Source organism: Ranitomeya imitator, chromosome 9 (assembly GCF_032444005.1).
Source record: "Ranitomeya imitator isolate aRanImi1 chromosome 9, aRanImi1.pri, whole genome shotgun sequence".
NCBI lineage: Eukaryota > Metazoa > Chordata > Amphibia > Anura > Dendrobatidae > Ranitomeya > Ranitomeya imitator.
This window is the reverse complement of record NC_091290.1, coordinates 35,681,617-35,705,607: the sequence shown is the minus strand read 5'-3', so window position 1 is coordinate 35,705,607 and position 23,991 is coordinate 35,681,617. Positions and strand designations below refer to the sequence as shown.

General features: G+C 43.1%; 1 protein-coding gene across 1 annotated transcript; it reads right to left on the bottom strand.

The window, feature by feature from the left end:
• Positions 1-1,395: 1,395 nt before the first annotated feature.
• Positions 1,396-23,799, bottom strand: LOC138648912 (protein RD3-like). Its single transcript, XM_069738892.1, has 3 exons — positions 23,147-23,799; positions 2,520-2,833; positions 1,396-1,757 (listed from the first exon to the last, which is right to left on the bottom strand). Exons 1-3 carry the CDS (start codon positions 23,246-23,248, stop codon positions 1,448-1,450), a joined length of 726 nt encoding a protein of 241 aa, XP_069594993.1. The 5' UTR covers positions 23,249-23,799; the 3' UTR covers positions 1,396-1,447.
• Between the last annotated feature and the right edge of the window lie 192 nt (positions 23,800-23,991).

The window sequence follows — 23,991 nt, the reverse complement described above, 5'->3', positions numbered from 1 at the left end:
TACAGATTGGGAGCCCCAATGGGGACAGTGATGATAATGGGCTGCAGAATATGATGGTGATATATAAATGAGAAAATAAGATGTAAAATTGATCCCTTATAGACCTAACGTTGGGGCTGAACACAATTATAAGAAAAAGGTGAAATTCATCAAATTTACTACAGTGCTAGAAGGCGTCGTAACCTTCCATACTAAAATGACATTTTCAGGTTGGTCTTTTTAAGGATATTGAGGATGGAATGTCTAAGGTGCATTTCGATGACCTGTTTTAATCTGTATTTCATCTTTCTGTCCAAAAATTGAAGCTGATTGAAGAAAAAGCATTTCCCAAACTCTATGGATCTACCATGACTGGAGACACTTGGGATTGCGCCCTTAGGCCGGTTTCACACGTCAGTGGCTCCGGTACATGTGGTGACAGTTTCCTCACGTACCGGAGACACTGACTCACGTAGACACATTAAAATAAATGTGTCTCTGCACATGTCAGCGTGTTTTCACGGACCATGTGTCCATTTGCAAAACACGGAGACATGTCAGTGTTCGTGGGAGCGCACGGATCACACGGACCCATTAAAGTCAATGGGTCCGTGTAAACACGTACCACACATGGATGCTGTCCGTGTGCCATCTGTGCGCTGTCCGTGTGCATTTTTCCTGTCATAGGGTTAAAATTGTAAAAATTGTTGCAATACACGGACACACGTACAGCACACAGATGGACCCTAAAAACGTACTCACGGACATCACACGGATCGCCTACGTGAGCACACGGACACGGATAACTCCGATACCGTTTTCTCCGGTACCGTAATTATCTGGACGTGTGAGACTGGCCTTAGGCTGCTGTCACACTAGCAGTATTCGGTCAGTATTTTACACCAGTATTTAGAAGCCAAAACCAAGAGTGGAACAAATAGAGGAAAAGTATAATAGAAACATATTCACCACTTCTGCATTTATCACCCAATCCTGGTTTTGGCTACAAATACTGATGTAAAATACTGACCAAATACTGCTAGTGTGACGGCAGCCTTAAGGCTAGGTTCACATTGCGTTAGTGGGTGTCCACTAACGGACTCCGTTACATGGCGCAATTGTCGCAAATAACGCTATGTAACGGATCCATTAGCGCACCCATTGACTGCAATGTGCTAACGGATCTCTAACGCATCGCTAACGTATGCCTTTTTCGGCATGCGTCTGCGATGTACCGTTTCGGACGGACCTCGAACGCTGCTTGCAGCATTCAGGGTCCGTTCCTCGTTAGCGCAGATCGGGCATCTGCGCTAGCAGGATTGCCGAACGCAATCACTTTTTGGACATTGCGTTAGCGCAATCCGTTAGCGTATCCGCTAAACGGATTGCACTAACGCAATGTGAACCTAGCCTTACTTTGTACATTGGGCACCATGCCGTTTGCAGTAGACTCCGGTGTGTATTGAGATCAGTCACAATGTTCTTCCCTGGTGATGCTGAACTCCGGCATACTTTTGCTTCTTGCTCGCCCAGCAGTTACCAGCTCGCTCTCCGTATCGGAGTTATGTGTGTCTTCCAGTTGGAAAGGATTGACACGTAGGCGAGGGGGCTTAAAGCTGAACGTGGCCAGGCTTTTGGCTCTTCGGCGCTTCTCCCATCGACTTTCCTGAGTTTTTCGTTGTTCCTCTTCTTGACTCAAAAAATCCTGAAGAACTGACCGAAAGAGCCTTGGGATCTCCGTACCCTCGGGCTCAAACTCCAACATCAGCCTACGAAACCTGGACAGGATGATAAAATGCCACTCACTATTACATTCGATCATTTCCATAACTTACACGATACCCGATCATGCGAAAATACAAGTAACGAACAATGCGGTTGAGCCCAAACTAAAGTTTCAAAAAGGATAAATTACAAGTATTTTTTTTTTTTTACCCGAGTCACTATTTAAAAATAACCTTTCAGTTCGGTCATATTATAGATTTGTACATTTTGTGTTCGTAAAAAGTTTTTTGTGTTCTCTAAAAGTTTTGGCATTGGTGAGCTACCTTATCCATGAACTTTACAAATCCACTTTTAGTAATATTGTAAAAGATCCTTTCTTTCTGGATACAATTGACCCTTCTTGAAAAAATCAAAATGATTTAACAAGAGGGTGTCCAGCCATTCCTCCCCAACTTCTACATTGTCAAAGTTGGATGCAGACGCTTAAAACTGGAATTTCTTTACCCTACGATATACATACGAATACATACGAATCCTTGATGGACCCCAGAGATAATTATGATGTTTATTCCCCCCCCTTGTAGGGTAAGGGGATGAAGCCTACTGCCGCAATATTAAAGAAATACTCTATGTTACATCTATCTAAAAATCCAGGTGGATCAATGACCAGATTTATGCTGTCCAATCGAAGGTCACAAGTCTTTGGAGTGTAGGAGGAAGCCGGAGAACCCACAGAAAACCCACCAAACACAGGGAGAACATACAAACTCCGTGCAGGCACCTTATTCTTTCCAGTAACCCAATATATACATTACCTGAGTATGACAGGACCACATTGAGAAGGACTTATTTTGGAACAGATGTCTCTGAGCTCCAGCTGGTCCCCTGGGCTGACTTCGAAGCCTTGGCGTGGTACAGATGCTAGCCACGTGTAGTCTACTCCATTCTTCACTCGTCGGTATTCGATGAGGCGCTCTCTCTGCTGCTTTTCAGCTCGTTTTAGGTGGGATCCCAGCTCTAACATTAGAGTCTCTGTAACCAGCTCTGCACTGCTCCTGGGAGCCAACTTCACCGTAGACCCATCTGGGTCATTCCAGCCAAAAAGCGATGCCAGGAACATTCTTGATACCTGGTAAAAACACATACAATAAAACTATGTAAGTGCTTTGATTTTCCCCAAAAAGAGACAACCTCCTATTTATTGTCCCCCAATGCCTGCAGTTGGTGGAAAGAAAGACCAGACAGAATATGAATCAATTTTCACCTGGCCAAACTGCAAAGTCGAAACTAAAAGACTCTCCAGCTAGAACAGATCTCATCACTTCTCGATGCCTTATATACAGAATTAAACTATGTTCACGTTTCCATTTTTCTTTTTTTTTTTTTTTTTTTTTACAATTTATGTTTGTTCTACAACTGATGAAACTATCAAAGTAAAACTCTGGATAGGGATTGATTTATAAAAAAGTACACACACAAAAAAAAAACCAAAACATAAATGTGAACCTGACTGCACTAGGTTTAATACTAGGTTTAGATACTGCACCACATATATACATATATACTAGATGGTGGCCCGATTCTAAGGCATCGGAATATATATATATATATATATATATATATATATATATATATATATATATATATATATATATATATACATACACACACACTTTTTGGAAAAAAGTCATAAACAGTCTTTTACAATGAACCTTCCTCAATTTAAGGCTGCCGTCTCACTAGCAGTATTTGGTCAGTATTTGACATCAGTATTTGTAGCCAAAACCAGAAGTGGGTGATAAATACAGAAGTGGTGCATATGTTTCTATTATACTTTTCCTCTATTTGTTCCACTCCTGGTTTTGGCTTGCACATACTGATGTAAAATACTGACCAAATACTGATAGTGTGACGGCAGACTAACTATTTGACAGTTTTGCATATTTTCATAATTGCAGGTTATTAATCTAAATTATCAAAATAGTGTACTCCGAGTGTCTTTTTTTTGCTAAATGCACGACAATGCTATGAATTAAGAAAACTCCAATGTCTTCCACCAATTCTCAGTTCTTTAAGATAACCTTCAAATTTAGATGGAAAAACATGACAGTGAGATGAGACATCAAGTCTTAGAAATGTCCTGTAGTTATATTTCACCCACTCAGTTCCTATGGGGGGCATGTTATAGAGCAGGAGAAACTCGCGAGATTGATATTTGGTGTGGTGGAAATATGGCTAGGATTTATAGTCGGGACATTTTTAAGACTTGATGTCTGACTTTTTTCCCTCCTTTCTCCTTAGCTTTCCTAGATACCTCTTATTTTCCACTTTCTTCTTCACTGCCCTTTCATATTTGAGACATATAGACATAATCTAGATTCTTCTCTGCTTTATGATGGTTAATAATGATGAGTGAGCTTGCTGGGATAAGGTGTTATCTGAGCATGCTCGGGTGCTAACCGAGTGACTTCGGCGTGCTCGAATACTATGTTCGAGTCCCCGCGGCTGCATGTCTCCCGACTCTTCGACAGCCTCAACACATGCAGGGATTCCCTGTTTGGTACTTGATAAACGAAAAATTCACATCTATTCTTCAAGACTGGCAAGAGAAATTCCATGATGTGTGGCCATGTTGGATCTCATATACGCAGTTGTTTTCTTGAGTTTTTTACCAGCTACAGTTGCCCATCTGGTGGATCTCAACTTCCCTTCTCTCCCTCTTTATTTTCGGTCTTTCTTTCCTTGTTTTATCTCATTACCTCAACTGGAGCTCAGCCGGCCGAACCAAGGTTTCATTTACTATTACAATTTATCCGGTCCCATGTCTCTCCATGTCCAACAATTTACTTTCATAATTTGTACAGCTATTGCAATTTTCTTATCCATGTGAAAAGTAATAAAAAAAATTCTCTTTAATAATCTCGCTTTATTTTTTTATATATATAGCGCCAACATATTCCGCAGCGCTTTACAGTTTGCACACATTATCATCGCTGTCCCCATTGGGGCTCACAATCTAAATTCCCTATCAGTATGCCTTTGGAATGTGGGAGGAAACCGGAGAACCCGGAGGAAACCCACACAAACACGGGGAGAACATACAGACTCCTTGCAGATGTTGTCCTTGGTGGGATTTGAACCCAGAGCCCCAGCGCTGCAATGCTAACCACTGAGCCACCGTGCTGCCCTCAAATTAAATAAATAAAATCTGGAGGAAGTCTTAAAAGTAAATGACCTACGTAAGGTTAGCATCACATGAATGATTTTCTCTCATCTGAGAAAATCAGGACCATTATGCTAATCACGTTCTCATCAGAGTTTGATCTGATTTTCTGGGATGTGGAGAATAAAAAAAAAATAAAAAAAAAAATTTTTTTTCCATTCTATCAGTTCATGAGGATTGAACCGCACTCAGATGTCATCCGAGCGCAGTCCAATTTTTTACTACGGAACCGTAGGCATAAATGGCCAATAATTAGATAAAACACTTACATACTGCGCTTTTATCCTCGCTCCGAGTAAAAAAAATGGACATGTGTACGGCTCATAGTATGAAATTGGGATGAGTGCTATTCATCAAAACGACAGATTGTGCTCTTCCGATTTTTACCCCTGTCTCCAAGAGCCCTTACATTGACACTATACAATGAAGACGTAGACAGGTCACTACCTGAAATGTGCCGCAGCCGAGTTCTCCTCCTCCTGGTGCCTTCTCTCTTCTTCGGGTGTTATGGCTCCTTATTTTTTAATCTTCAGGTTCTATTCCGGGTAGATCCAGGTGTTCTATTGTCCCACTTTTTTCTCTGTCTCCTGCTTACGGTCTTCTGTTCCCGGTAATCTCTGGTCCCCCTCCTCCTCTTCTGTCTCCCACACTAGTGTCTTTTCACCAGCTCTACTTTTAAAGCTTCATTTAATACTTTGTAATCTGAGGATTCCACCCAGTCAGCATAATCTGCCCCGCGAGACACTGAACCTGTTATATAACCAACACACACCGGCGCACGTATCCCAATAGTGGTCACCTCTCCACTGCTTCTACATTTGGGACATATTTGCACAATTTATGACATTATAACAAAAAAAAATTAGTGACTTTATGTTTCATTTATGATCGTTACATTTAAAGGGAAGCTGATAACAGGATTTACTCCCATATAGTGATATGGGCGCCGTATCCGCTTCCTAATGACGTTTGTAACTATGTGTTTATATAACTTAAAGTGATCCTGTTAAACTATTAATCTGTAGATATAGGGTTAATCTGCAGGTAAATATTGTTCCAATTCTGTCTGGGCGCCTTACTGAAAGAATAGCTATTTGGAGGAAATGATCTTTACTTCTCCTGTGAGCCGCCGGCTTTCAGTCATAGAGATGCAGCTACAGTCACCGCTCACAGCACGTGGTTGTAAGCACGTCCGGCACTTGCATTCTGCAGAGGTGTGTTGCCGAGCAAGCTGTCAATGAAACACCGGGGTGTGCTTACAGCCACTGCTCACTGTGTACTGATTGGTGACTGTGTGACTGAAAGCCGGCGGCTCGTGGGAGGAATAAAGATCATTTTCGTCCAGTAGCTGCACTTTCAGTAAGGTGATCAGGCAGCATTGTAACGCTATTATCCTGCAGTTTAATCCTATATCTGCAGGTTTTTTAGAACATAAATTCCCTTTAAATTTATTATTGGGGCTCCTGTATCCAACTAGTCTGGAAGTGCTGTCACTCATCTCTGCATTTCGCTGGCAGAGCGAGCAGGGAGAATTAGTGGATGGATGACTTGTTCTCATCCTCCCTGTTTTTTCTCCAGGATGGTACAAAAAATGAAGAGTATTACAGATCCGGCAAAGTGTGAGGGATTTATGTCTCATGCCCATTGTGCAATTTTTAGACCTGCTTCGTGTCAGTTTCTCTTATGGTAACAAATATGAGGTTTATTTACAGACTTTCCACATTGAAAGAGATGCAGAAAATCCACAGATAAAAAAAATGCATATACACGAAAAAATGCATGCAGAAAAAAAAGCAGCAAAAACACATTAATGAAAAATATAACTAAAACCACAATAAAAGATGCAACTAATCCCAAATAATTAGTGCAGGAAATCTACAGTATCAAAAACGCACCAAATACTCTTCATAGGAACTCAGCCTTGCACAGAACTGCCAAACAGTTTTAGAGACTAACGTTAAAAAAATGAATAAAAAGTGACCCCATTTTGTAAACTACATCCCCCCACAGCGATTTCCGACAAATTAATGCCCAGACATGGTGCACAGTGAAGATTACAATTTATTCACAGATATGCCATTTAAAACGCTCAGTATCTTGTGCCCACCTTCTGCCACTGGAGACCCACACCATAAACTGCACCCTAAAACACATTAAAAATTAAAATTATATATATATATATATATATATATATATATATATATATATATATATATATATATATATATATATATATATATATATATATATATATATATATATATATATTTGGGCGCTACTATATTCTTAAAGCCACAACTTTTTTTTTGCAAAAATATGTAACAGCTTGTTTGTTTGTTTTTGTAGGTTTTGCCTTTTTTTTTTTTTTTTGGGGGGGGGGGGGGGGGGGGGGAATTTGTTTCTTCCATTTTTGTGTCTGTTTGTCTATTTTTACCATCAAGTTGCCATCCATTTTTCTTGTAAGTAAAAAAAAAAGTTTTGGAGCTTTCTCCTATTATGCAGTTAAAAAAAAACAAAGGAAGCACTCGGATGACCCATGGATGACATCAGAGTGCAGCTAGTTTGTTTTTTTTACTTGAATGGGTGAGCTTAATCACTTTGATCTTCAGTGGCGAGAACAGACGTGTGAACTGTGCATAGATTGTAATGGGTATGTATGATGTCCATAAAAAGACGCAGAACACATACATGAATGGGTGGGATGAATAACATGATAACTTTTTTTTTTATAATGACATTTCCATTTTTTGAACCTTGAACATTTGATCTCCACCGGTATAATACAAAGTAAGACTTTTGTGCATATGTCCCACCTGACTAAGGATCTCCCAACCCGAATTTGCAGCACCATATGTGCTTATGACTCTAAGGCCGGGATCACACATACGCGAGATACGGCCGAGTCTCGCAGGTGAAAACCCAGCGCTGGCGCCGGCACTCCAGAGCGGAGCGTGCAGCCGCACAGCAATACATGGAGCCGCACGCTCCGCTCCAGAGTTCCGGCGCCAGAGCTGGGTTTTCACCTGCTGACTCGGCCGTATCTCGCGCATGTGTGATCCCGGCCTAAGTTTGGATCAGGAGACCCGCACTTATTCCAAGCACTGTGGTCTCTATATGGACGGTGAAATATGGCAGTCTGTATCCGGCCTTAAAGGGGTTGTCCAGCCTTAGGGTACAAGCCTGCATTTACTCTATGTGATTGCAGACTTGTGACTCCTCACCATGCACGCTGTCAGGATTCCCCGATGCTGGGAGCGGGCAGTCTCGTGACCACAAGTATACGATTTGCATTCTTCTGGATACACTCCGACTAGACGTGTCAGGTTTCGCTCAATTTACTTGTGTTGTACACGTCTAGTCGGCACGTGACCACATGATGCAAACCACATACTTGCAGTCACGCGTCCCCCAGCGGAGAATTCACAACCACATAGAGTGACTGCAGACTTCTAGCCAAAGGCCGGACAATTTCTTTAAACTGACAGACAGGAAATACAGGATACAAGGGACCGACAAAAAAAAAGACCAGGTAGTATCAAACTATAACTGGTACTACTGGGGGTTTAGATATGGCTCTAACACAACCAGTTAATAATTGAGCAACCAGATTGAAAATATCAGTGTGAAATCTAACAAATAATAGCGATATTGTGTTATTTCAAAGTCCACAGTGCTGACTGCTGAGCCAAGTGACTATTACATGACCCCAGTGATGCGATTTGCCAAGTGTCTATTGACTGACAGTCATATGGATCAGTCATGTAATCCCCAGTGTCATTGGTGCACAATCATGTCTGCAGCTGCCAAGAGCTCACACCGAACACCTGAGTGTAACATGTGTTACCTGCGCCACGGGTTATAAAACGCTCATGTGATGGTCACATAGTCAGTCTATGGTCACAATGATCAGCCGCACGCCCGTGTACTGCACAGCAACTGTCACTTAGATTGTAGGAAATTAATTTATAGGAATTATTAATTGTTACACAGTAATTTTAAATAATAAATTTTAAATAAAGGAATTAATTATTGTTAATTATTCCTAACTAAAGACCCAACGGAATGCCAGGACCAAAGCCAAATTTGTGATTGTTTAACAAACTTTGGGGAGCTGTTTCATGCAAAAAAACAATGCGACTGTAAGGGGTATACCGGAACCATGCAATACTCCACTCCCTTCTTTGGTGTTAATATTCCCATTGCCTATATTTGTATAATAGTTCTGACATAGGGAAAGTGCAGCACCCATGTAGTCCACAAGATGGAGTGCTGATAGACTCTAGCTAGTTCATACAATGCACATCGTTTAATATAGGAGGGGTCAGCTGCAGTAAAGGGAGGGAGGACTTCCTCTAGGAGTCAGTCGGCCAGGGTGCCCAAACTGTCTGGATGGGCTATAGAGCCTGGGATTGAAGCAGTGATCACGTAACGTTCTAAGTTGGAGCCCAGCCATCCAGTACCAATAGGACAGAAGAGCAGCAGTACAGCAGTAGTGAGAACTGGAGCTGAAAGGAACATCATGGCAGTACAGACGAGCAGGTCGCTCACCATGTGGCAACTTATAGCATGGGCAGATGCCCTCAGATCCGATGCGAAACGGCTGAGGGAACCAAAGCAAAGTAAGTCTGGACAGGGAGGACGCTGAGGAACCGTATGATATGGTCCGACCCGGGCACGTGCCGTATGACAGAGAAAGGAGTACAGGGAAAGAGAAAGAAGTGTGCTTAATGGAATCTGTTGATGATGCTGTAATGAATATGGATGTGTTGTGTAAGGAAGCCAGTAAAGTTGTTCATTTGAAAGTTGAAGTGGACTGTGTCTTGATTTCTGCAAACTCATCTAGAGGGAGTCTACAAAAAAGCAGAGGAGACCATGACTGTGCCAAATATGAAGCCACAGGTATGCAGAGCAATGAGTACTGTTTTCATGTGATGGATGACCCGGGCACAACTACATAGCTGGCCTCGGTCATGACTATGACCCTGTCTCTGCCTCTCACACGACCAAATGTAATGGCCGAGCAGTTTTGCTGGAAAAACAGTTGATCCCTGGAAAATCATGTAATTGTTTAATAAGCAACTTAATTGGATATGGTTTTTAGATGCACAGACGTGAATTACGGTCTAATCTGGGACCGCATTACACGGACTGGCCGTGGTTCTCCCGACTTGAGCCTGACTGATTCATAAAATTATATGGCACTGTGATGCTCCGGTGATCTGTCGTATTGATTGATATCACTCATCCCCATGTTATTCTATGGAGCTGTGCCCATGTCCAATTTTATTATTGTACTGAGTCGATTGGAGGAAAAAATGCAGCACCCATTCGTGTCTATGGGTTCGTGGAAAAAAAAAAAAAACTGCACTCGGATGACATCAGAATGTGTTCCGATTGTCATGGAATGACAGAATGGAGAAATTGTTTTTTTTTTTCTCCATATCTGAGAAAACTTGATCACACGCTGATCAGAATGTGGTTAGTGTAATCGGACCGATTTTCTCAAATAAGAAAAAAAAAAAAAAAATCGGTCATGTGACCTCCGCCTTATGTTCACTTTGTAGGTGCTGTTTTGGGTGCATTCTGCCTTAAAAAGACGCTGTGTGCACAAATATTTTTTAAATCCGTTTCAAAGAATATTCAAAGGGTAAGTTCACATCAATTTATTTTTATGCTGATTTTGAAGACGATTTGCTCCAAAATTCACAAAAACAAAACTCTGCGTGAACTTATTGGAACTTTTCTCAACTATTCGGACATCTGAAGGTGCTGATATAATCAATAATCGCTGTATTACTCAGGTATCATCACGGGCAAGTCAAAAGTTTGCAAAAACAAGAAATAAATGCAACCTAATAAAATGTATAAAGGATAGTAATGTTACATAAAAGAAGATCGCTCTATTAGGGAATACAATAATATAGTCACAGATACAACACATAGCAAATAAGGGGAACGGCAGGAGATCTCACTCTGGATTGTTACTTAGCATGACCTCAGGGACCTGTGGAGAACCGCATTAATCTGCTAATGAAGTGATAGAAGACAAGGATTTTCTATCATCATGGCGATTAAGGGGTATAATCCGTTCTGGTGAGCAGCTCCAGTGAGAAGGAGGGCAGCTCCTCATCCTATTATACAGGAAATTAAATGAACAGGTAGAAGCCAAGCGTCAGGGATATGCACTTAATTAGATCTGTCTCCCATAAATAACCTTCCTAACCTATGTGATTTGGAGTAAATGGAAATATTTTATGAAGGCGCTTAGTTAATGCGGTTGTCCAGCTCCTATTGAAGTTAATGGGAGCTGAGCTGCAGTACTTGAGAAGGCCACTACACAGTATATGGCGCTGTGGTGGGGCAGGCCCGTATATATGAACATCAGATGCCAACGAGGCCTGATACCTGCAGATTGGTGGACACACACTACTATATATATATATATATATATATATATATATATATACACACACATACACAGTGGGGCAAAAAAGTATTTAGTCAGTCAGCAATAGTGCAAGTTCCACCACTTAAAAAGATGAGAGGCGTCTGTAATTTACATCATAGGTAGACCTCAACTATGGGAGACAAACTGAGAAAAAAAAATCCAGAAAATCACATTGTCTGTTTTTTTAACAATTTATTTGCATATTATGGTGGAAAATAAGTATTTGGTCAGAAACAAAATTTCATCTCAATACTTTGTAATCTATCCTTTGTTGGCAATGACAGAGGTCAAACGTTTTCTGTAAGTCTTCACAAGGTTGCCACACACTGTTGTTGGTATGTTGGCCCATTCCTCCATGCAGATCTCCTCTAAAGCAGTGATGTTTTTGGCTTGTCGCTTGGCAACACGGACTTTCAACTCTCTCCAAAGGTTTTCTATAGGGTTGAGATCTGGAGACTGGCTAGGCCACTCCAGGACCTTGAAATGCTTCTTACGAAGCCACTCCTTCGTTGCCCTGGCGGTGTGCTTTGGATCATTGTCATGCTGAAAGACCCATCCACGTTTCATCTTCAATGCCCTTGCTAATGGAAGGAGGTTTGCACTCAAAATCTCACGATACATGGCCCCATTCATTCTTTCATGTACCCGGATCAGTCGTCCTGGCCCCTTTGTAGAGAAACAGCCCCAAAGCATGATGTTTCCACCACCATGCTTTACAGTAGGTATGGTGTTTGATGGATGCAACTCAGTATTCTTTTTCCTACAAACACGACAAGTTGTGTTTCTACCAAACAGTTCCAGTTTGGTTTCATCAGACCATAGGACATTCTCCCAAAACTCCTCTGGATCATCCAAATGCTCTCTAGCAAACTTCAGACGGGCCCGGACATGTACTGGCTTAAGCAGTGGGACACGTCTGGCACTGCAGGATCTGAGTCCATGGTGGCGTAGTGTGTTACTTATGGTAGGCCTTGTTACATTGGTCCCAGCTCTCTGCAGTTCATTCACTAGGTCCCCCTGCGTGGTTCTGGGATTTTTGATTTTGCTCACCGTTCTTGTGATCATTCTGACCCCACGGGGTGGGATTTTGCGTGGAGCCCCAGATCGAGGGAGATTATCAGTGGTCTTGTATGTCTTCCATTTTCTAATTATTGCTCCCACTGTTGATTTCTTCACTCCAAGCTGGTTGGCTATTGCAGATTCAGTCTTCCCAGCCTGGTGCAGGGCTACAATTTTGTTTCTGGTGTCCTTTGACAGCTCTTTGGTCTTCACCATAGTGGAGTTTGGAGTCAGACTGTTTGAGGGTGTGCACAGGTGTCTTTTTATACCAATAACAAGTTTAAACAGGTGCCATTACTACAGGTAATGAGTGGAGGAAAGAGGAGACTCTTAAAGAAGAAGTTACAGGCCTGTGAGAGCCAGAAATCTTGATTGTTTGTTTCTGACCAAATACTTATTTTCCACCATAATATGCAAATAAAATGTTACAAAAACAGACAATGTGATTTTCTGGATTTTTTTTTCTCAGTTTGTCTCCCATAGTTGAGGTCTACCTATGATGTAAATTACAGACGCCTCTCATCTTTTTAAGTGGTGGAACTTGCACTATTGCTGACTGACTAAATACTTTCTTGCCCCACTGTATGTATGTATGTATGTATGTATGTATGTATGTATGTATGTATGTATGTATATATATATATATATATATATATATATATACACACATATACACACACACGGATCTCCTCATACCTTTCCAACCCCTACTCTTCTCAATCTATACACTTGGCCCGAGACAATTCATAAAGTCCCACGGATTCCAGTACCACCTTTATGCTGATGACACTCAGATCTACCTCTCTGGCCCAGATGTCACCGCTCTGCTGTCCAGAATCCCGGAGTGTCTATCAGCCATATCCTCCTTCTTCTCTCGCTTCCTCAATGTGGACAAATCTGAGCTCATCATCTTTCCTCCATCTCATAGATCTTCCTTACCTGACCTATCTATCACAATCAATGACATCATGCTTTCCTCCTTACTGGAAGTCCGCTGCCTGGGAGTAACCCTGGACTCTGCCCTGTCCTTCAAACTGCACATCCAAGCTCTGTCCACCTGCTGTCGCCTCCAGCTCAAAAATATCTCCAGAATCCGTCCTTTCCTCAACCCTCAATCTACTAAAATGCTTGTGCATGCCCTCATCATCTCCCGCCTTGACTACTGCAACATCCTTTTCTGTGGCCTCCCTGCTAACACCCTTGCACCTATCTAGTCCATCCTTAACTCTGCTGCCCGACTAATTCATCTCTCTCCTCGCTACTCCTCCGCTTCCCCCCTCTGCAAATCTCTTCACTGGCTCCAACAACTAACGGACAAGTGTAAAAAATTTAGGTTAAAAACATAAAAAGGAGAAAATAATAAAAATGAGTGAATTTAGCAATGCCTGTGTTTCTTTCCTCCCAGCTCAGGTTATGAGTAATGCATTTGGATTTTAATGAATTTTATGATGCCTAAAGGGGAATTTCAGTTTCTGAAAGCCCCTGTCATCCGGCTGTAGTTTGTTTAAAAAAACAAAACAAAAACAAAAAAAACAGCAACAACTGTGCTTTACTCGCCCTCCTTGGGTAGTTTTATTGATACTGATACCATTGGGGTAAATGAGTTTTTTTTTAAATCATTTTTATTGTATTTTTTTGTGGAGGCACCAATATTAGCATTTTATATTTACTTTACAGGTTAAATAATGTTATATTTGAACGGATCAGACTTTATTTTAATTTCTTTATTTTTAAAAGGAGAAAAGGAGGGTTGATTCACTTTTTTTAAACATTTATTTTACTTTTCACATTAGTTTTTAGTCCCTACAGAGGTTTTGGATCTGCAAATGTTTGATTTCTTGTACTAGATATTGCAATGGTAAGTGAAAATCAGTTTCTCCTAAGGAGCCATGTGAGAAGGAAGGGTTAAAGGGGTTGCCCATGGTGTTATCATTGATGGATTATCATTAAGATAAGTCATCAATGTCTGATTAGCTGGACTGTGACACCCTGCACCCATGCAAATCAGCCATTCCCGGTGTCAGAGGCAGCCAAAACTGCTCAGCTACAGAACTACACAGCTCCATCGACTGAATAGTGGCCGCAGCCGGGTACTGCACATCTGCCACGCACTCAAATCAATAGGGGGCGGATGTGCAGTACCCAGCTGCGGCCACTATTCAGTCGATGGAGCTGTGCAGTTCTGTAACGGAGCTGTTTTGGCCGCCCCAGCACTAGAACAGCTGATTGGCATGGGGTGTTGGGTGTCAAATAATGCAGGTACTGAATATCAGGCCAAACTCATTTTTTTCGCAAATTAAACGGAGGTGAGAGAAACATTAATTTAATTTGAGTCTAATTTCCCAGCAAAGACACTTTTAAAGGGAACCTTTAATCCAGCAGGATTGTGCACAGTAACCTACAAACAGTGTCAGGTCAGCGCCATAATACTAATTAAAATGACGGGGAATGCATTATACTGTATAGAGGACTATGGGGAGGGCAGTATACTGTATGGAGGACTATGGGGAGTGCAGTATACTGTATAGAGGACTATGGGGGTGCAGTATACTGTATAGAGGACTATGGGGAGGGCAGTATACTGTATAGAGGACTATGGGGAGGGCAGTATACTGTATAGAGGACTATGGGGAGGGCAGTATACTGTATGGAGGACTATGGGGAGGGCAGTATACTGTATAGAGGACTATGGGGAGGGCAGTATACTGTATAGAGGACTATGGGGGTGCAGTATACTGTATGGAGGACTATGGGGGTGCAGTATACTGTATAGAGGACTATGGGGAGGGCAGTATACTGTATGGAGGACTATGGGGAGGGCAGTATACTGTATGGAGGACTATGGGGGTGCAGTTTACTGTATGGAGGACTATGGGGGTGCAGTATACTGTATGGAGGACTATGGGGAGTGCAGTATACTGTATGGAGGACTATGCGGAGAGCAGTATACTGTATGGAGGACTATGGGGAGTGTAGTATACTGTATGGAGGACTGTGGGGTGTGCATTATACTGTATGGAGGAACTATGGGGAGTGCAGTATATTATATGGAGGACTATGAGGACGGCAGTATACTTTATGGAGGACTATGGGAAGTGCATAATATTATATGGAAGATTATGGGTAGTGCAGTATACTGTATGGAGGACTATGAGGACGGCAGTATACTTTATGGAGGACTATGGGGAGTGCAGTATACTATATTCAGGACTATGGGAAGTGCATTTTACTGTTTGCAGAACTATACAGTGTGAAGGTTTGTGTGGGGTCCATCATACTGTGTGGAGGGCTGTGTGGAAGCCATTATACTGTTTGAAGGGCTAGAGGTGGCCGTTATACAGTGTGGTGAGGTGTGGGGCTATTATACTTTATGTAGTCCCATTATACTTCATGGAAAGGCTATGTGGATGTCACAGCTGGGGAATCAAACTGTTTTGGCGTCTGTAGCGGAAGACATTGTGGGGGTACCATACCTTGTTTGTGTGGCACTGTTGTTGGCATCATACTTAATGGCTGCAAAGAAAGGGTCATCTAGGGCTTCAGTAGGAGGAAAATTACACTGTAAGGCTATGTGCACACGTTGCGGAATTTCCGCAGTAATTCCGCAACTCCCTGCTGCGGGTAAAATGCATGCGGAATTGGGATGCGTATTCCCGCTAAACAGCGATCTGTAGCATTGCTTGGAAAACTGATTGACAGGTTGGTCACACTTGTCAAACATAGTAACATAGTTAGTAAGGCCGAAAAAAGACATTTGTCCATCCAGTTCAGCCTATATTCCATCATAATAAATCCCCAGATCTACGTCCTTCTACAGAACCTAATAATTGTATGATACAATATTGTTCTGCTCCAGGAAGACATCCAGGCCTCTCTTGAACCCCTCGACTGAGTTCGCCATCACCACCTCCTCAGGCAATCAATTCCAGATTCTCACTGCCCTAACAGTAAAGAATCCTCTTCTATGTTGGTGGAAAAACCTTCTGTCCTCCAGACGCAAAGAATGCCCCCTTGTGCCCGTCACCTTCCTTGGTATAAACAGATCCTCAGCGAGATATTTGTATTGTCCCCTTATATACTTATACATGGTTATTAGATCGCCCCTCAGTCGTCTTTTTTCTAGACTAAATAATCCTAATTTCGCTAATCTATCTGGGTATTGTAGTTCTCCCATCCCCTTTATTAATTTTGTTGCCCTCCTTTGTACTCTCTCTAGTTCCATTATATCCTTCCTGAGCACCGGTGCCCAAAACTGGACACAGTACTCCATGTGCGGCTAACTAGGGATTTGTACAGAGGCAGTATAATGCTCTCATCATGTGTATCCAGACCTCTTTTAATGCACCCCATGATCCTGTTTGCCTTGGCAGCTGCTGCCTGGCACTGGCTGCTCCAGGTAAGTTTATCATTAACTAGGATCCCCAAGTCCTTCTCCCTGTCAGATTTACCCAGTGGTTTCCCGTTCAGTGTGTAATGGTGATATTGATTCCTTCTTCCCATGTGTATAACCTTACATTTATCATTGTTAAACCTCATCTGCCACCTTTCAGCCCAAGTTTCCAACTTATCCAGATCCATCTGTAGCAGAATACTATCTTCTCTTGTATTAACTGCTTTACATAGTTTTGTATCACCTGCAAATATCGATATTTTACTGTGTAAACCTTCTACCAGATCATTAATGAATATGTTGAAGAGAACAGGTCCCAATACTGACCCCTGCGGTACCCCACTGGTCACAGCGACCCAGTTAGAGACTATACCATTTATAACCACCCTCTGCTTTCTATCACTAAGCCAGTTACTAACCCATTTACACACATTTTCCCCCAGACCAAGCATTCTCATTTTGTGTACCAACCTCTTGTGCGGCACGGTATCAAACGCTTTGGAAAAATCGAGATATACCACGTCCAATGACTCACCGTGGTCCAGCCTATAGCTTACCTCTTCATAAAAACTGATTAGATTGGTTTGACAGGAGCGATTTCTCATAAACCCATGCTGATATGGAGTTAAACAGTTATTCTCATTGAGATAATCCAGAATAACATCCCTCAGAAACCCTTCAAATATTTTACCAACAATAGAGGTTAGACTTACTGGCCTATAATTTCCAGGTTCACTTTTAGAGCCCTTTTTGAATATTGGCACCACATTTGCTATGCGCCAGTCCTGCGGAACAGACCCTGTCGCTATAGAGTCCCTAAAAATAAGAAATAATGGTTTATTACATTACTTAGTTCTCTTAGTACTCGTGGGTGTATGCCATCCGGACCTGGAGATTTATCTATTTTAATCTTATTTAGCCGGTTTCGCACCTCTTCTTGGGTTAGATTGGTGACCCTTAATATAGGGTTTTCATTGTTTCTTGGGATTTCACCTAGCATTTCATTTTCCACCGTGAATACCGTGGAGAAGAAGGTGTTTAATATGTTAGCTTTTTCCTCGTCATCTACAACCATTCTTTCCTATTTTTTAAGTGTTTTTAGTGTTTGACAAGTGTGGTGTTTGACAAGTGTGACCAACTTTTTACTATTGAAGCTGCCTATGCAGCATTAACAGTAAAAAGATCTAATGTTAAAAATAATAAAAACAATAAAAAATTGTGATATTCTCACCTTCTGGCGTCCTTCGCAGCCTTCCCGCTCCTCGCGATGCTCCCGTTCCCAGTGATGCCTTGCGAGTTGTGACAATGACCCCAGATGATGTAGCATCACGTGAGACCACTATGTCATCACAGGTTATTGTCGCAAAGCATCACTGGGAACGGGAGTATCGCGAGGAGCGGGAAGGCTGCGAAGGACGCCACAAGGTGAGACTATCGCAATTTTTTATTTTAATTCTTTTTTTTTTTTTTACAGGTATATGGTTCCCAGGGCCTGGAGGAGAGTCTCCTCTCCTCCACCCTGGGTACCATCCGCACATGATCAGCTTACTTTGCGCATGGTGGGCATAGCCCCATGCAGGAAGTAAGCGGATCAATGCATTCCTATGTGTGCGGAATCCCCGCGATTCCACACAAAGAATGAGCATGCTGCGTATTTTTCCGCAATGCGATTCCGCCGGGGAAAAATAAGCAGCATTAGCACAGCATTGCGGAATCCCATTGAATTCAATGGGCGGTGTTGTGCATGCGTTTTCGCTGCAAAAACGTATAAAATCCGCAACGTGTGCACATAGCCTTCGAGAACTTATATTACAACAATCCACAGTCAGACAGATAGGATAAAAATTGAGGAAATTCAACATTACTGTTACACCTCCCAGGAGTGGTCAACCAATATAAATCACTCCAAAAGCAAGGCATAGAATAGTCTGTGAGGTTACAAAGGAATCCAAGGTAACTTCTAAGCATCTAAAGGCCTTTCTTTCATTTGCTGTTAATGTTAATAAATCCACCACCAGGACTATGAATAACAATTGTGTGAAATGCAGGATTGATATTAGAAAGCCACTGCCCCCTAAAAAGAATAGTGTTGACCTTCTGCAGTTTGCTAATGATCACCTGGACAAGCCAGAAGGCAATTGGAACAATGTTTTCTAGACGGATCAGAACAATACAGAGCTTTTCAGTTTAAAAGTTTGCTGTTATATTCGCAGAATGAAAAACACTGCATTACACTATTAAAAACCTCATACCATCTGTGAAACATGGTGGTGGTAGTATCATGGTTTGGCCTGTTTTTCTACGCCTGGGCCAGGACGGCTGTCATCATTGATGATGCAATGAATTCTAAATTATGCCAGGAAATTTTAAAAGAAAATGTCAGGACGTCTGTCCATGAAATAAGTCTCAACAGAACGTGATTCATGCAGCAAGGCAAAGACCCAAAGCCAAAAGTCATTCTGCAAAAGAATGGTTAGAGGGGTTGTCCGCACTGGGACAACCCCTTCTTGAACTAAATGCTTGGCCCCAATATATATAAAAACCTATATTCACCTCCCGTGCTGACACCATTCCAGTCCTGGAGCTCTCGTGCGGTGTTGTTACATGTGCTGCCCGGCGCCCACTCAGCGCTGGCGTCACTGACCCCGCCTTCGAACAGATTGAACATGAAGAGGAAATCCGGGCTGTGGCTGAACCCTGGCTTCATCTTCATGTTTAATCCCAACAAAGGTGGAGATAATGACGCCAGCGCTGATTGGGCACCAGGCATCACGTGTCGCAACACCACGCGGGAGCCCTGGGACCGCTGACACGGCTGGAATGGCGCCAGCACGGGAGAAGAGTATATTTTATCGGAGCCAAACATTTAGTTCAAGAAGGGGTTGTCCTAGTAGTGGAAACTTTTTTGTAGGGAGAAATAGGCTAAAATGTCTCCATTCGGCGTGCACAATTATTCATCAATTACCAGAAACATCTAGATTCAGTTATTGCTGCACAAAGGAAAACGCCAGGTCCTGACACCAAAGGTTCACATACTTTTGTCACTTACAGGCATTTGATATTGCATGAATTTGATCATTTAAAAAAAGGACAAAAAAACAATATTTTTTTTTACTAATTTATTTCACTTGATTCTTGAGGGGGAGGAGGTGAGCTGTGATATGACCTAAAGTGATTGGTGGATCCTGCATTATTAGCTGTGTAGATAAGTGTTACCCGTCATTGTAATCCTGTCTCTGATGATAAGGAGCCTGCTGAAAACTCTTCCTGGAAGAGCAGTCTACAATTACGCCCGAGTGGCCAGTGGGAACATTTTTTATGACATATTCCCTTTAAATTTCAAATAATGGAGTCAGAACTTGATGCCATCTTAACACACACTGCTCAGAGGGCGCTGCTTTGGCCCCAAGCACCCTACTCTAAATGAGCTAAGAAGCCAGATAAACTTTTGGCCTAAAGGCTTAAGGGAGAAACAAACCCTTAATCATATTCACTCTCTTCAGCTTAAGCCAGAACATGACGCTTCCAATCCAGGTTTAATAATGAGAGGGCTGAATTCTACTGCAAACTACACTCCACAATGGGACGGTCTCAGAAAAAGACTTGTAATAATGACAATGAGTTGTGCTGCCCCTGTGTTCGGCTTTAGGGTGCGGTCAGACGGCAGTATAAATTGGCGCGAGATTGGAACACAATGCACGGACTGGCCAGATCATGACAGCTCCATGTATTTCTATGTGGCTCTCAGGCTTGGGTGAGGAGAGCTGCCGGCCAGTCCGTGCATTGCCTTCCAATCTTGTGCCAATTAGACCCTATTAATGGCAGTAAATCCTCCCGAAGGATAATGTGCCCTGCCACCAGGGGCATAGCTACAATGGGTGACAGTGTTACAATCGTGCCCGGGCCCTGGAGCCTAAGGGGGCTCAAAAAGTCAACATGAAAAGATCAGTGTTATAAAAAGACTTTCAACAATTAGAGTTTTTTGCATTAGGGTCCATGAGCTTCAAGTTAAGGTACCTTCACACTAAACGATATCGCTAGCGATCCGTGACGTTGCAGCGTCCTCGCTAAGCGATATCGTTCAGTTTGACACGCAGCAGCAATCAGAATCCTGCTGTGATGTGGTTGGTCGGGGCTAGAGGGCCAGCACTTTCTTTGGTTGCTGGCTCTCCCGCTGACATCGCTGAATCGGCGTGTGTGACACCGATTCAGCGAGGTCTTCGCTGGTAACCAGGGTAAACATCGGGTTACTAAGCGCAGGGCCGCGCTTAGTAACCCGATGTTTACCCTGGTTACCATCGTTAAAGTAAAAAAAACAACCACTACATACTTACCTACCGCTGTCTGTCCCGGGCGCTGTGCTTTCCTGCACTGACTGAGCGCCGGGCAGCCGGAAAGCAGAGCGGTGACTTCACCGCTGTGCTTTCCGGCCGCTGTGCTTACACAGGGCAGAGAAGCAGAGCGCCGGGGACAGACAGCGGAAGGCAAGTATGTAGTGGTTGTTTTTTTTTACTTTTAGTATGGTAACTAGGGTAAACATCGGGTTACTAAGTGCAGCCCTGGTTACCGGCATCGTTGGTCGCTGGAGAGCTGTGTGTGACAGCTCTCCAGTGACCAAACAGCGACGCTGCAGCGATCCGGATCGTTGTCGGTATCGCTGCAGCGTCGCTTAATGTGAAGGGGCCTTTACACCATTGCCTGCCACACTACAAAATGTTCAGAAAGTGTTCAAGGTGTTATCTTGACTTCCATGTGCCACAGATGGCAATTTTTGATTAAAGGGCTTGTCCGACACCGCTCACTTCCTTCATCAGGAGTTAGCACGCATTGCATCAACAGCAGACTGATGGGTATCTGCAGGTCTTCACTAACAAGAATCGCGCACGTGTCTCGTAGATCCGATGGGCAACGCTTACCTCCCCGAGGAAATAGGAGGCACTGGATAACCCCTTTAAATTTTGTGTGGGAAAAACAATTCTGGTCCAGGATTTACCCTACTCACGGGATGAAATAAATCATGTGCCTGTCCTTTGTGCTGACTAGTAGTGATGAGTGAACGTGCTGGGATAAGGTGTTATCTGAGCATGCTCGGGTGCTTACACAGCGTCTTCGGCGTGCTCAAATAATATGTTCCAGTCCCAGTGGCTGCGTGTCTCATGAATGTTCGACAGCCGCAACACCTGCAGGGATTGAATAATGGATCAGTTTAAAAAAAAAAAAATGCTTAAAACACAGATGGAAGTGGGAAGTACAAAGGAGGACCACTGGAAGTTGCCTAAAGCATCTTTCTATAGCAAAAATAATGCGGGTACATCAGTTTCTGTAAAAAAATCACAGGTGTGAACCTGGTAAGTAAAACCTATGACTGGTAGCTAGAAGACGCTGCTTGGGGTTTAAGTAGGGAGTAATCCTACCCAAAGCTCACACAGGAGAGGGGATTACTACAGATCATAGCACCATGCTACAAAGATACTCGGTCTTGGTGGAACTACTCGTCCCAGCCAGGCTAATGTGACGCAGGTCCGCGCCTCCATCCCCCAACACTGTAGCTGCCAATCACAAGGCTCAGTCGTGATTCCGATGTAGACAGCAAGACACTGCTAAGTCTGGTGATTGGCTGCAGCGGTGTGACCCCCATGAAACTACACACCTGTCCTGAGAACGCCCCCTTAAATGGGTTATGTGGCACTGCTGTCGTCTGTGAGCAGAGGTGTATCTAGGGTTTCTGGCACCCGGGGCAAGAAATCATTTTGGCGCCCCCCCCCCCAGGACATAAGGACATATGCGATTTGCACACTTAGTCATGTAACGACGAGCTCCTCTCCCTAATGCTCTCAATATTCAGTGAAAAACAGAAAACCTCGATGTCACAGAACCATAAGTATGAAAGTCGCATGTGAGTGAAGTGTCCAATGAGGAGTACTGGAACCTGCAGAGCTGAATCCTGACATCGCAGCTTCTGAATTCTCACAACTGCACACTATTAGGATTCCCCCTTGCCGGTGGACAGTCATGTCAGCACAAGTATGCGATTTGTTTACTTCTGACCACATTCCGAATAGACGTGCCCGGACTCTCTAATAAGTTCATTTTCATTGACAGAGGTCACACATGTCTAGTCAGCACGTGACCGCACGTATGTAAAATCGCCAGCACGAGAGAATCCTGACAGCGTGCAGGGCGCACTGTGAGAATTCAGAAATCTGCAGTCACAAAGAATGACTGCAGACTCATTACAAACCTGGACATCCCCTTTAATGCTCCTAACATAAATAAAAACATGAGTTAGTTAGGATCACAAATAACATTTACATCCAGGTACCTTATAGATGACGTCGTCTCTGGAGTTGTTCTCCTTTTCTTCATCTTGTCCAAATCCCATGATGAGTTTTCTCATCCACAGCTCGTCTCTGCAGACTTCCATCTTCTCCGCTCTTTTGCAGAAAATCTCCACATGACGCCCTTAAAGATAGAAGTGTCATTATAATGCTCCTGAATAAAAAAATTGCCCCTCACTATATTGTCTGCACAAAATATGACCCCCACATTGTCCCTCTTATGGTACATGGACCTCTCCTTTCCATACCGGCCCCCTCTTCACACTGTCCTCTCACACTGTGTCCCCCCTATAGGGCCCAGTATTTATACTGTACTCTATCATCAAACTCCCCCCTCCTTGGTATACTGTCCCCTCCTGGCTGTGCCCTTACACTGTCCCCCCATGCTACGAACCCACTACTCAGTTTCTATTCTGTGCCCACTCACTTATCTCCCCCATACTGTCTCCTCACACTATTCCCCTCCCTCCTCATACTGTCTCCTCTCACATCCCTCCTGTTCACCATACTGTCTCCTCATATATTTACCCCTCACTTTCTATACTGCCTGCTCACCTGACTCCCTATACTGTGTCTGCACACATCCCATCACCCTCACTCTCCGTACTGTCCACATACATTTTTCACATCGCTACTCATACTGTGTCTGCATACATTCCCCCATTCGCTCCTCATACTGTCTGCACCAATCCCCCCTACTGTTTCCTCAGATATGCCCCCCATTCTCCTGTACTGTTTCCTCATATATGCCCATTATTTTACTCTACCCCACCCCATCATTGCTCTCTTCACCACCTCCATCTTTGCCTTCTCCACCACCACTATCATT

What these genes read in the sequence shown, in the direction of transcription:
- LOC138648912 (XM_069738892.1), bottom strand. Translation starts at nt 23,248, where the DNA reads ATGGAAGTCTGCAGAGACGAGCTGTGGATGAGAAAACTCATCATGGGA. An exon ending in GAGACGACGTCATCTATAAG is followed by an intron (nt 2,834 to 23,146) that starts GTACCTGGATGT and finishes TGTTTTTACCAG; the next exon opens with GTATCAAGAATGTTCCTGGC. An exon ending in TGTGGTCCTGTCATACTCAG is followed by an intron (nt 1,758 to 2,519) that starts GTAATGTATATA and finishes CATCCTGTCCAG; the next exon opens with GTTTCGTAGGCTGATGTTGG.